General features: G+C 33.3%; 1 protein-coding gene across 6 annotated transcripts in view; it reads right to left on the reverse strand.

Annotated features, from left to right (window-relative positions):
* BCAS3 (BCAS3 microtubule associated cell migration factor) overlaps positions 1–15,578 on the reverse strand; it is a 485,527-nt gene that overhangs the window by 351,110 nt on the left and 118,839 nt on the right. For all 6 annotated transcript variants that reach the window (XM_045836907.1, XM_045836908.1, XM_045836904.1 and 3 more), the window contains exons 12-13: positions 8,762–8,932; positions 2,763–2,856 (exon numbers count right to left, since the gene is read on the reverse strand). In XM_045836907.1, coding sequence (XP_045692863.1) covers positions 2,763–2,856; positions 8,762–8,932 — 265 coding nt within the window. The remainder of the gene's footprint in view (positions 1–2,762; positions 2,857–8,761; positions 8,933–15,578) is intronic.

The raw sequence follows: 15,578 nt of genomic DNA on the forward strand, positions 1-15,578 counted from the left end.
ATTCAAGGTGGATAAAAGACTTAAATATAAAATGTGACACCATTAAAGTCCTAGAGGAGAACGTAGGTAGGAAAATCTCAGATATTTCACACAGAAACTTTTTTACTGACGTGTCCCCTAGAGCAAGAAACATAAAGGAAAGAATAAACAAATGGGACCTCATCAAAATTAAAAGCTTCTGCACAGCTAAAGAAAACAGTATCAAAATTAAAAGAGAACCAACTGTATGGGAAAACATATTTGCCAATGATACCTCAGACAAGGGTTTAATCTCCAAAATATATAAAGAACTTACAAGACTGCACTCTAAGAAGACAAGGAATCCAATTAAAAAAGTGGGCAAAGGACTTGAACAGACACTTCTCCAAGGAGGACATACAGAAAATCCAAAGACACATGAAACGATGTTCAATATCGCTAGCTATCAGAGAGATGCAAATTAAAACCACAATGAGATACCACTTCACACCAGACAGAATGGCCATCATAAACAAAGCAACAAACAACAAGTGTTGGAGAGGTTGTGGAGAAAAGGGGACCCTAGTGCACTGCTGGTGGGACTGCAGACTGGTACAACCACTATGGAAAGCAGTATGGAACTTCCTCAGAAAACTAAAAAATGGATCTGCCTTTTCGACCCAGCAATTCCACTGCTGGGACTCTATCCTAAGAATACTAAAACACCAATTCAAAAGAACCTATGCATCCCAATGTTCATAGCAGCACAATTTACAATAGCTAGATGCTGGAAGCAACCAAGATGCCCATCAGTAAATGAATGGATCAAAAAACTATGGTACATTTACACAATGGAATTCTATACAGCAGAAAGAAAGAAGGAGCTCCTACCCTTTGCAACAGTGTGGATGGAGCTGGAAAACATTATGCTTAGCGAAACAAGCCAGTCAGTGAAAGACAAATACCATATGATCTCACCTTTAACAGGAACCTAAATAACAAAACAAAGAAACAAGCAAAATATAACCAAAGACACTGAAATAGAGGACAGGCTGATGGTGACCGGAGAGGAGAGAAGGGGGAATTTAAGGGGACAGTGGGAAGGGTTCACAGGAACAATCTTAAAGGACACATGGTCATAAACTAAGGGGAGGGTGGTAATGGGAGGGAAATGGGGAGGGTGGAGGGGGGACTGGATTGGGAGTAAAAAGGACAAAACTGTATTTGAACAATAATTAAAATAAAAAAAAATAAAGAAGAACAAAGTAGGAGGGATCACAATACCTGGTATCAAACTATATTACAAGACCACTGTAATCAAAACAGCCTGGTACTGGCATAAGAACAGGCACATAGACCAATGGAACAGAACAGAGAGCCCAGAAATAAACCCAAGTCTCTATGGTCAATTAATATTCAACAAAGGGGGAAGAAGCATAAAATGGAGTAAAAATAGTCTCTTCAACAAATGGTGTTGGGAGAGCTGGACAACTACATGCAAAAAAATGAAACTCAATCGCCAACTTACACCTACACAAAAATAAATTCAAGGTGGATAAAAGACTGAAATATAAGTCATTACACCATGAAAGTCCTAGAGGAAAACATCAGCAGGAAAATCTCAGACATTCCACGCAGCAGTATATTCATGGACGTGACCCCTAAAGCAAGGCACATAAAGGAAAGAATAAACAAATGGGATCTTATCAAACTAAAAAACTTCTGCACGGCTAACGAAAACAGCATTAAAATGAAAAGAGAACCAACTATGCGGGAAAACATATTTGCCAATGATACCTCAGAGAAGAGTTTGATCTCCAAAATATATAAAGAACTCACATGACTCCACTCTAAGAAGACAAGCAACCCAATTAAAAAAATGGGCAAAAGACTTGAACAGACACTTCTCCAAGGAGGACATACAGAGGGCCCAGAGACATGAAAAGATGCTCAGCATCACTAGCTATCAAAGAGATGCAAATTAAACCACAATGAGATACCATTTCAAGCAGGTCAGGGATGGCCAGCATAAACAAATCAACAAACAAGTGTTGGAGAGATTGTGGAGAAAAGGGAACCCTAGTACACTGTTGGTGGGAATGCAGACTGGTGCAGCCACTGTGGAAAACAGTATGGAATTCCCTCAGAAAATTAAAAATGAAACTGCCTTTTGACCCAGCAATTCCACTGCTGGGATTATACCCTAAGAGCCCTGAAACACCAATCCAAAAGAACCTATGCATCCCAATGTTCATAACAGCACAATTTACAATAGCCAAGTGCTGGAAGCAACCTAAGTGCCCATCAGCAAATGAGTGGATCAAAAAACGATGGGACATTTACACAATGGAATTCTACACAGCAGAGAGAAAAAAGGAGCTTCTACCCTTTGCAACAGTATGGATGGAACTGGAGAGCATTATACTACATGAAATAAGCCAGGCGGTAAGGGACAAATACCATATGATTTCACCTTTAACTGGAACATAATCAACAAAAGAAAAATGCAAACAAAATATAACCAGAGACATTGAAATTAAGAACAATCTAACAATAACCCGGGGGGGGGGGGAACAAAGGGGAGAAGGGTTTTCAGGGACTACTGTAAAGGACAAAACCAAGGGGGAGGGTAGAAGCAAGAAAGGGAGGTGGGTTTGGCTGGGGTGGGGGGGGGAGTGGTAGGGGGAAAATGCAGATAACTGTAATTGAACAACAATAAAATAATTTTTAAAAAATGCAAATGTAAAAAAAGAAAATCCATGATATAAAGTGAGGGCAGGAGCATGGGGAGAGGGGAGACATACCACTTGTGTTGAAAGCCATACAGCACACTGGTTTTTCGTGAGCCGGGAAGTGGGCCACAATGCCATCACTGTCAGAATCTTCACTCACAAGCACCTTTACAAAAAAGAAGGCAAATGAAAGTTAACCTCTAATCACCAATTACTGAGGCTGAAGATATACACAGCTATACCACAGTGACCCTGACCAAATGACATGCTTCCACGATATCCGCAGATTATTCTTGTCAGTAAGGTGAGATGCCACTTTAGGAATGAGGAAAAGACATAACAGGACCCCAGCAGACCAATCACATAAACTCTAAGAACAGTTGGTTAACTTCACTACAGGTAACAGAGATGATAATTTCTTCAAGTGTACATTCAGCAAACAACAACAACAACAACAAAAAATCAAAGAATCAGCTATGTAGAGCTTTATCCAATAACAGAAGCACAGTTCTTACTGTGTTAAGACCTGCTGAAAAAGTCATGCCTGTGATGGGAATAAAACAAGGAAAAACAACAGAACAGGTTAAACATCAACAAACAGCTATAGGTCAGAGGAATTACCCATAAAGTTTTTATTTAAAGTAAGAAGTTCTAGTTTTTAACACCTAGTTTTTAGGATAGACAAATCACCTCTTTGAAAATATTACCAAGTCATAAAGTCAGAAGTATGATAAAGCAGATAGTTTTGCACCTTGAATTTATTCCACTTAATTTTTTGATAAGCATGTTAAAATATAATTTGCCTAATTGTGAGTGTACTGTTCAATGATTCTTAGGAAAAATATGTATTTATTTTACAAGGCAAGTAATTAACTAAAAAAGTTTAACATAAATAACATCCAAAGTGAAATCCTACTATACTCATATATGATCAAGATAATCAGACAAAGAATTTAATCTGTAACCCAGGAAGTGGTCCTACACTGGCAAAGGTAAATTTTCTAGTAGTGTGAAAAGTTTTCCTGGTATAATTTACATACAAGAAAAATCACCTACTTTATTTTTACAATAATTTTATACAATACTATAACCATTACAACAACATCCTCCAAGTTCAACTATGTTGTAACACGTGACAAAATTTACATCTTTTTTAAGACTATAAAATTATTACATTGTATGTATGTATAATATTTTCCTTCATCCATTCAGCTACTGTTGAACATTTGGATTATTTTTACCTCCTGACTACTGTAAATAAAACTGCAATGATCATGGGTGTGTAAATTCATCTTTGAGATCCTGCTTGTAACTATTTCACATATAAACCCAGAAATGAGATTTCTAGAACATATGGTAATTCAATTTTTAAATTTCTGAACAACTTTCATACTGGTTTCCATAATTGCTGCCTAGCACTTCACAAGGGTTCAAACTTCTCCACATCCTTAACAACATTTATTTTCTGTTATTTCATTATTGTTCATCCTGATAGGTGTGAAGTAATATCTCATTGTGGTGTGATTAGTAGTTTGATCAGTGATACTGAGCATCTTTTCATATCGTATCTTTTTCAGAGAACTGTCAAGTTCTATTTGTCAATGAGGTTATTTTTTGTTGTTTTTGAGTTGTAGAAATTTTTACATATACTATACATTAACTCATCAATATATGATTTACAACTATTTTCGCCCAGTCTACAGATTGCCTTTTCACTATTAGTTTATTAGAACTAATAAATAAATGTTAGTTTTGTATCCTACAACTTTGCTGAATTCAATTATACTAACAGTAACCAATCCAAAAAGGAAATTAAGAAAACAATTCCATTTGCTATACCATCATAATTATTGATTTTATTGATCTTTTCAAAGAACCAAATTTGGATTTTCTCTATTATTTTACTGTTTGCAATTTTGTTTATTACTATTCATATCTTTATTATTTGCTTCATTTCTCTTGCTTTGGGTATAATTTCTTCTTCATTTTCTAATTTCTTAAGGAATAAGGTAAGATTAATTTCAGACCATTTTCTTCCCTATTATGTGCATTTAGAGTATTAATTTCTCTCTATGCAATACTATAGTTTACACTCCATCACTCCTGATAATCACTGTCATTTAACATGAGACCAGTTATAGTTAATGTAACTATGCACATAACTGGATTTTGATGTGCCATTTTGCTATTTATTTTTATATGTTCCAGGTATTTCTTGTTCCTTTGATCCTCTTTTGTGTTAAGCAATTATCTTTAATGTTATTATAGTTCTAGCATGTTTTCATGAACACATGTTTATCATTTCATTCTTAGCTTTTTGGTCAATTTCCAGAGTCCCCAAATATAGGCATACCTCATTTTATTGTACTTCACTTTATTGTGCCATGCAGATATTGCATTTTTTAGCAATAAAATATTTTTAAATGTACATATGTACATTGTTTTGTAGATATAATACTAATGTACACTTAGCCAACTACGTACAGTATAAACACAACTTTTCTATGTACTGGGAAACCAAAAAATTCATGTGACTCTCTTTATTGCAAATTTTTTAACATGCCACAGAATTTTAATAATTAATTTATGTGTGCCATGAGAAGAAAAAGGTTGACAATCACGTCTGTAATCAATGGCATTAGCACAGAAACCATCCAGCAAAAGGCACATTAATCTTGGTGCAGAGCAAAACCTCAAAGCCCTACACAGAATTCTTAGAATCGTCTCTTTATGAGCTTCACAAATATAATGACCTGATACTTTTAGAAGGATTCTCTCCATTGTCTTAGCACCTTGCCTAAAACATCAAATCATTAAAACCAAAGCTACCCCAATACAACTGCCCTAAGACATGTAAGTTTTACTCGCCACTTAAACTAAGCAGGCTGAACCCCTAAATACATGTAGTAATAACACAACTATATTAAAGCAAAGCAAAGAACTTTAACTGATACAAGGTGAATAAGCCTTTATCATATGAACAAAGAGACAAAACACCTAAGGAACAGTTAAATTATTATGAATAACGTATGTACTCAAGTTGAGATAGTTCCATTTATATCATCATTATGAAGCATTTTTCTTTGATTAGAGACTGCCACATTGCTAACTTCAACTACATAAATGTGTAAAGGCAAACTATTCCACTTAACATATCCTAGCCATGAAATGCTTTTAAATAAAACATGAAAGTAACACAGATAAAAACATAGTCAATTAAATCCATTCTCCCTTAATGCAGTTACCACACAATGATCCTGCACCATAAAAATCAAACTAATCAATTTAGTATCAGATAGATATACTACCACTGTAAACATGAAAATATCTTTATTAAAGGCTCAATGGATTTAAACAGCGAAATTGAACCTAAAGTCAGCTTGAGTTCCTGTGACACATATGAAGAAGGAAAACCATTACAGCTAAGATCAAACATCAATGGGAAAGGGCTGAAAGTAATAAATCTATGGCATTAACCACAGCAGTTTTTTAAATACAATCCAGCATAACCTGAAAATATCCCTGTACCCCAACTGAACTATTTGTCAGAGACAAAAATGTCTTCCTGACAAAAAACAGATTCACATTAATAAAAGAAAGGAGGACAATATTACACAGAGGAAATCTTGTTGCTTTAAAGAACATTTATTTATAAATAACAACTTACCACATATTGAACATCAATTTATTTTGTCTGATAACAGAACTTTGAATCAAGTTAAAATTTTAAACTATGCTAGAAGTAAGAATGTGTAGAAAATTATGCACCCAACAAATAATAGAAAATACAAAATTTCAGGCTGAATAACACTATTTAACTTAAAAGCTAACATTTCTGTGATTCTTATTTCCTAATAAACAACTTTACATGTTTTAAGTTTTGCACTGAATTTATAACAGAAAAATTAACTTCTGCAACTTTACAATCTACAGTCTATTCCCATATTCAAAATCTGAGAATTCCATTTCAAAATTACAAAAAGTTACTGAAGAACTGGGGGTGGGAGAACACATTTGAAAACATGAGGCCTACTGCTATGCTTTTTATAAAATTAGTTTTTTTCTTTTTAGATGTTCCTGTACTTAAATACAATAAAATAAAGTAATGAGTTACATCTCTATTTCATCAAAGATAGTGAGAGATAACACTTCCTACTTTTAAATGACCACAAATCTGTCTGTCGACAAAGGCTAGATGTTTAACAGATGTACTTACACTCACCAACCTAGACAACGCTGACAAGGGCTGTTACTACTCTCAGTCAATGTTACTACTCTCAAAGGGAATTAATTAAGATTCGAAGGACAAAAGAAAATTTTTACTTTAACATTCCTAAAACACTAAAAGATTTATATATTTAATTCCAATTTAAAAAGATAGCTCCTGCATGTGCTCATCAACTTGAGCTAATTAACACAACTTAAAAACAAAGTCATAGCCCTGGCTGGCGTAGCTCAGTGGATTGAGCACGAGCTGGGAACTAAAGTGTCCCAGGTTCGATTCCCAGACAGGGTACATTCCTGGGTTGCAGGCCATAACCCCCAGCAACTGCACATTGATGTCTCTCTCTCTCTCTCTCTCTCTCTCTCTCTCTCTCTCTTTCTCTCTCTCTCTCTCTCTCTCTCTCTCATTCTCCCCCTCCCTTCCCTCCCTAAAAGTGGATGAATAAAATCTTTAAAAAAAAAATTAGAAATTTAAAATCTATTTGTATATTTAAAAAAAAAAAAAAACAAAGTCATTATGGTCAACAGGTAAGTTGGCCAGCACTTCGCTGACAAGAGTATTAAACAAAAATACAAGTCTGTACATATTTGGTTAACAACAGAGTTAAAAAGGGCAAGGTGGAGAACTATTATTATTCAAATTTCAAATAAAATACAATGGCCAAACTAAAAAACCAAAATGTTTAAAGATTTGTTTTGTCTTTTAATTGCAGTAGACTCCAGATTTTTTTGAACATGCCACTTGATCTTACTAAAGCATTTAACACCTCAGTGACTGACAAATGTAATCTTTCAGTAAGATGTAATACGTACGCTAGAAGCAGATTCTTCCAAAAAAAAAAAAAATAGGGTTAATATTTTAAGGGGTCACATAGTTTCTAAACATTATATCCTGAAAACAGAACTCAGTATATATTCTATGTAAAAGTAAAATAATTTTTATTTCACAAATGTTACTCTACTCCTATCTTATTCTAGTAATAGATACTAAATTATCTTTTATAGTAATGATTACAGCTAACTGAATTTTAAAATTACCTTCCTTTCAGAAATGTATTTTAAATTCAAAACTATGATCCCGAAGAATACATATTTATGAGTACACGAGGAAAAAAACACTAAACCCAACTGGTTTCTTATGAACAACGTTTAAATACCAGCATGTCTTTTTCCATGTTTATAGTCACTCGTTCTACACATTTCTGAACCTACATTTTAAATATCTGTTTTATCTGAAGATACCCAATTTTACAATTAGCTATTACCATGTATGTGTTCTAACATATACTTCGAGATTTCATGTATTTTTTCATATTTGTAATATTTGATAGTATTCACATTATTCACTTATAACTATCGTAGTCAATTTTTTTTTGATTCCCCTGAATATATATGGTCCTGTTGATTACTTCTTTGAATAAATATCTACCTCAAAAACACATTATTAATCTTCCAATTTAGGTTCAGATACTAACAAATACTACTTAACAAATTTATTTATTAACAAATAAATAATTAGACATCTCTTTTTATTGTTCTTTTCATAATAGTATTTATTTTTATTTGTGAAACAAACGTCCTGATGAAGAGATAACAAGAGAATCACTTAGAACCTCAATTTTACCTCCAGGTATGATACATTAATAAAATCTGAAACCACAGGTTTCAATATATTACTCATCATTTTGTTGGGAGGGAAAGTCTAACATAAAATAACTTCAATTTCTAGATATAGAAATTAACAACCTTTAAGGCCAAGTACATTTTGGCTCATCTTGACCCCGAATGACAGTCAGTCAGCCCGTCCTCTAGAGAAAGTGGACACTACTTGCGTCAGAGGTTCTTACCTGGCCCTCTCCAACCGTTTCCGTGTCTATTACTGTGATGATGCCTGGGACCAAAGGGCTCCGCCGAGAGTTACTGTGGACGGCAACGTCATCTTCCGTCACACCTGCAGGCAGCGTGCCTGTCAGCTGAGTCACCACTTTCCCAACCATCGTCAGGCCAGTTTTCAGAGTCTAAACAATGAAAGATAAAACTGATAAATAACTTGGTATCACTATTTGGTTTCTAAATAGAAATACCCATTTTTGTTAAATTCTCCTATGCATTCAATTCTTTATTTTCTTACAAGCTTATGTGTAGCAGTGAACTGTCACCGAAATTTAGTCCAACCTTTCATGGGACCTTAAATTCAGTATCACTTGGAGTGGGTGGTATCAGTTGAGTCCCAAAGTCAGCATGGCAAGAGTCAAGCCATAGGTAAATAATTTAAAAGATCTGTTTCACACGAGGATACAATTCTATTTCTATAAAAAATTTTTCCCTCTCTTTTTAATGTAAGTTAAAATGTGACACAGTAAGAAGTAGAAACTATGATATTCTATTTTTTGAAATATAATAAATCTAATTTTAAATCTATTTTTTAGCATGAAAAAGACTGGAATGTTGGTAGAATCCCTATATGAAAACAAGACCACATTTCCAATGATAATCTATAATATGTTGTTATATAAAATTATACATCAAGATTTAGCATGTGAAAAATACAGTCTCCATTCAACATATTCATTACCAGATGAATGAAATATCATGTAAAATTAGCAAAGATGGTTCTTTTCTCTCTGAAAACAGAAAACAATTCAATACAGTGCTTCTGATATACAATTTCCATAAAAGATTTAAGTTAAGATGCTTTACAATTACACTTAACCTCCATTTCATTTAAAGCAAATAGAGAAAAGTAACTTGTATGTCAGTATTTTTCATTTTATGGGAATCTCATCTGATTACACTCATATGCACTAATGAACAGTTATGTTAAATTAATGTTTGGGGTTCTTTGTCTGAATGGAAGAAAGCTAAAGAAAACTAGGTGATTGATAAACAATGAAAAAAGATGTAGTTATTAGAGCCAAAAAAAGTAGTCTAGTTAAATGGATATATCAAAAACTATGTATATAACAGACACACATTCAGAAATAATTTTTCCAAGTCTCACACAGTGAGAAAAAGTTTTTATTAAAATACTTCAAATTAATCTTTGGTAAGGTAACTGTTAAAAATAATTATGGGAAAATAAATGAGTTTTAAACAATTAGATTAGAACTTTAGGAAGGAAATGTTTTTTCCACAGGAATTTTCCATTAAAACACCATATAATTAACACTAGTAAATTATGCATTATTTTACAGTAGCTATGTTCTATGGAACCTTTACTATGAACTTGGGATTGGTTAAGACTCTAAACATACATGGTCTCTATGGATTTCCTCAAACACCTCAATTTAACAAAAACTGAGGCTACACAGAAGTTAATTAAAACAGCAGCTCAAACAGCTAGCCAATGACAAAGCCAGATCTTTAAAACTAGGTCTATCTATTTCTGAAGCGTGATTTTAACCACTATCAGTATTTCCTTGTAATCTATTCCTGTTACTACTTGTGATCTCACACCTCATGAATTCAGAACACACACATACTGGAGAGGGGAGAGGGGTGAAGACCAAAACAGTGTATCTTAATAAATACTTAAATAAATGACCAGCAAAGCCATTTGCTAAATTCAAGCAAAAAGATATAACTTACAGCTGACTGAAACCAGGAAAAAGCCACAAATCAATTATAACTGTTTTGCTTAGTGCTAAAAAACTCAAACTGCAATGATTATAAAACACAGTAGCATTCCTCAATTAGCAGCCAAACATTTGTTTCAATAATTCACAAGAAATGACTTACACAGAGTCTGTTAGATTGTTGTCAAGAAAGCCTCTGAAAGACCAACAAAATCAGGCGCCACAGTGTATTGATGTCAGAAGCTGGCCAGGAAGCCTTATTAACCTCTGAGATGCTTCAGCTGATGTACTTACTCCATTAATGCTAATGGAGATGCTCCCACTTAAAGGGAGCTACCCCTTTATCAAAGAAATGTCTTTCAGATTTAAAGTCTTAGCTTGTATATCTTCCCCATTTGCCCTTGGGCCTATTATTTCATGCTCTTATACCAATGAATAGGAATAAACTAAAATAACTAGAGCACACAGAAAGGGGAAACAATGTACCAAAGCAAACCACAATATGAACGGGAAAGTTTATATGAAAGAATGAAGAAAAAAGCCAGGGTGTGGGGTAGCAGTATGGGGAGGGTAGTATATATATTAGCCAAATGCTCCTATTACATGGAGAGTTATAGCTATTTCTCATAAAAAAAAAATAAATAATGACCACCAGTGGGGTCATCTTATTAAAATTTAACAGCCATCAAATCTGTACTTCGTGTAGTGACAAGATAGTACTATCTATAATAGCTCACTAACTTCCAAATAAAGTTTAATGCAGGAGGTGAGAGAGGTGTGCTAGACACTTTCCACATTAGTAAAGACCTTTGCTTCCAGGAGAAATTTGTTTCCATGTCACATCAGTGAGCACTAGTGTCCAGAAGCAATGTGTCATTTTATTTAATTATTTTTACATATCATATTTACATATCTAAGTCAGTTCACTATGTACTTAGCCTTTTCACTACATTTTAGTAGATATGGTACGTGTATACCTGATGATTTCCTCAAATACATACAAAAATGGGTGGAGGCTAAGAAAAAGTTAAAAATAAAAAATCTAATTAGGCCAATTGGAGGTATTAATTTAGAAGGATTGTCCTCACAACCAGAGTTATCTAAATTAAAAAGTTCATTATATACGTAAATAATCTTAAGAGCAGTCACAAAACTATCTGTAAGAAAACTGAAAATTAAATTTGTAACAAATGTGAGATAAGCCACTATGGCCAAATATTCAAATCAGCATGGTACTTATTCTGTTCTGTTGCAGACAGATTTGCCAAAGGGTCACTAGTCATCTTTAACCTTTCTCGTGCCGTATCAGTTGTCCTCCCTGTCCATTAGTGCTAATGGGGCTGCTCTCACAAAACCTGTTAGTTATCATTAAGAAGTTATCAGATAACAAGAGAAAATAGCGGCATTTTTATTAAATCAATTTATCACACTGGGATTAAAACACACTAAAAGGAAACCTCAAAGAGGAGAGTTATAACCAGAAAATATAAAACAAGATTTTATAAATGTATCAAAATAATCCAATTTGAATAATTTCAATAAATGTTTCCTTTATCACCACCACAGAGAATTCATCACTGCTATATTCTTAAGGAAAGACAAATTAGTTATTTTGAAACTCAAAGGGAAAAATCTAAAAGTATGAACATTAATTTTAAGTGCTACTTGAAAATCCAGAAATTGGGGTGAAAGAGGGTATTGCTGCAGAAGATCCAAGTACATGTACAATTAGCATATTTATACTTAGGATCATATAGTGAGAGAAAAAAAGTAAAAATTTAAAAATTAATCCTTCTGTATAACAAAGTGGTTAAGTACCCTCTATGAAGTGACATAAGAAGCTGTCATCAGAGAGAGAAAAATATTAATTACTCTTTCAGAGAAAGTGATGCAATCGTGAAATGATTGTGAATTTATTTTAAGACAAATATCTTAAGGAGCACATACTACCTGCCTTTTTAAAATGATTTCCACGTTATATCTCAAAAAAAATAGAAATGATAATAATGGTAGGAAATAATAAGAATTTTATTTTCTGTTTTCAATGACAGTCTAGGTAAATCAAATTAATCCCCCCAATGAAAACAAGGAGTAAAACTGAGGAGAATTTTTTTGAAAACTCTGTTTGAAGGTATTGAATATTTAATAAGATAGTGAAGAGTTACTAGCTCTAAATCCAAGAGAACAAGGAAACCCATACATATGAGCAGGTTATTTTAGTCCTACATGCATCTGATGATTATGGAGAGTGTTGCTAAGAGCATGAGTAGTGTTTTTGATAGACTTGGGGAACTATTTGGCCTTGTTCAAGGTGCTCAAGCCTGGTGACCACCACTCCAAGCTTTGGGGTGGAACATAAAAGGATATACAGTAGATGTATGAGTGATCCTGTAGTAATCAGGCTCTCAGAGCTATTTCAGGTGAGTTTTATTTAAATAATTTAAGTAATCTCAATCCCTGAAACTAGATTAAGAAGGTCCAGGACTAACAGTGCTGCAGAACTCTGGTATCATCCCAATCTCAAAATTGTTTCTAAAGATTTTTGAAATCAACTCTGGTAAACAAGTAGCCAGGTCCCAAAAATAGAACCAGATACTGGAGTTATCAGAAACATACTTAAAAATAACCATGTTTAGTATATTTAAACAATTTTATATTTAGAAAAAAAAGTAATTCTAGAGAATCAGAAATTATCACTATTTACTAAAATATTTCATCAGTGTATATGTTTGATTTTATTGAATTGGTTTTGTGCATATATTGAGATAATCATATCTTTTTTCCTTTAATCTGTTAATATGGCAAATTATACTAATTGATTTTTGAGTAATAAAGCAGTCTTAGAGTGTGAAATTTTCCCAAATGGATTATGCCACATTATCCTTATCATACATTGTTCCCTTTTTTCTGCTAGGTTTTTGTTTATGATTTTTCACACGTATGTTCATGAGTAAAGACAGGACCATAGTTTTCCTTTCTCATAATGTTCTTGTCAAGTTTTTGTATCAAGGTGATCTGGCATCATAAAACAAGATTAGTTGTAATCAGACTATTTTATTCTAAGGAAGAATATTTATAATATTGCTATTATTTATTCTCAAATGTTAGAATTCTCTGGAGGTTTCTGGGTATGAAGATATCTCTGTGAGATTTTTCTTTTCTTGGGAAATTTTAACTCCCCCTTATACTGCTACCTACTGGAATTATAAGTGTACATCATAATGTATTTTCACAAACATGCACACTAATATAATAGGAGTATAATATATAAAGTAATCATTAAAAACACAAAAGGATGTATTTATAATTGGAAAAGTACTTGAAATTTTCATGTATTTACCACATAAAACTTCAACTGCTTTATACCTCAGAAGGCAAATTTATCCACAAACTTTCTAATATCCAATAACTTACTAAGAGAAATTACCATCAGGGGTGGGGGTAGGAATATTCCCAACTTTCCAATCTTTCCTAAACAAAGAATCCAAGTGAAATCGAGACTCATTCTATTTCTGGTAGGATTTTAGAAAAATAATTTGACAGTATTTTCTTTCATCTCAATATATTCATGCCCTCTAATGCAGAAGTCTGTAAGTACACAGATTAACATAAATAAAAGAAAAATGTTTTCAAAAATATCTCATGACATTTAAGTTAGTAGGTTCAAGGAGCAGGGTACAATATACGATTGAATTGACTGTGTGACGACTTTTAAGAAATGGTGACAGTAATATTGTGAACTATGTGCAGTGCCAGGTGGGTACTGGACGTATCAAGAAGAACACTTTGTAAAGTATCTGACTGTCTCTGACTGTCTACTGTAATACAAAATCATATTGAATGTAAATTGTAATTGAAAAACATTTTAATTAAAAAATTATAAAAGAAATGGGTGACATGTTCATAGTTATATTTTTCCTACATTTGATAAATTTACAAACACGAACATGAATGAGCATTAAAATCAAGCATAAGCAATTAACAAAAATTAAACATTAACCACTTTATTCAAGTGCAAATGGAAGAATTTTACACATTGCCAGAGCTAACAATGAATTTCAATCAATACTAATTTCACTGGAGACTGTCTACTGGAAATTGACTGGAGGGACTCCTCATTGATGTCATTTTTAGAAGTTTAAATGTTGAAGATAGATGTATTTTCCTCATAGTTTGCTATATTGGAGTGTAAAAAGTAGGAAGTTCAGCCTTGTTCTTTTCAAAGCATATATAGACTAGTCTTATTCCAGCAAGTCCAATGTCAGCTAACAGTTAAACAGCTTAACAGTTACTGAATGAAGCAGATCATTCTTTTATGTAGGCACACAAAAACATAATTACAGCAAAGAGCTGAAAAACTATCCTCCATCACTTACCTGAAAATGATTCAATATGACAATACAATGAGCTATCCTGATGCAAGTGTATGACAGGTAAGTCTAAAAAGAATCTAATATTCGAGAAATGGATCTATTATAAACTAACTGATTAACACTGCTGCTGCCTATTTGCTGTCTCAGATTTCTCATCATGTGAAATAACCATCATGATTTTGGCATACACAATGGAGAGAAGTAGCAATTTTTACAAAGATTCCAAAATGCAAAATACATAATGCTGAAAACCTAAAGACATTCAGTATTTAGCTTTTGAATTAAAAATATTTAATTCCTCATCAAACCAAGGAGCACATTCTAAAGCACATCATGTAAACATTTGTGATCAATCTTGAAGTATTTTTGTATTTGTTTTACATAAAAACAGTGTGACCTATGATTCCCTCCCTGTGGTTTGCTTTAAACTGTTGTTCTTTTCTGAATAGCTGTGCTTTTTATTACATGCTGTCATTTAGGTTCACTATGTCATCCCTATTATTAGAATTGTTTTGTTGTATACTTCAGAATTCAAAAGGATAGTGATTATAAAAATGCCTTATAATCAGCATAAAGTTTACGAGCCTTCATCAAAATTAACCCTACCACACACGCACAAAAAGAACTCATGTGACAAATGTGGAGGGGGCAGCCCTGGGACAGACAAGAATCTTTCAATGTGTCAGGGATTGGACTGGAGTTTTCTTAAGGAATAC

This window comes from Phyllostomus hastatus, unplaced genomic scaffold, assembly GCF_019186645.2.
Source record: "Phyllostomus hastatus isolate PE091 unplaced genomic scaffold, TTU_PhHast_1.1 phas_contig_210, whole genome shotgun sequence".
Taxonomy (NCBI): domain Eukaryota; kingdom Metazoa; phylum Chordata; class Mammalia; order Chiroptera; family Phyllostomidae; genus Phyllostomus; species Phyllostomus hastatus.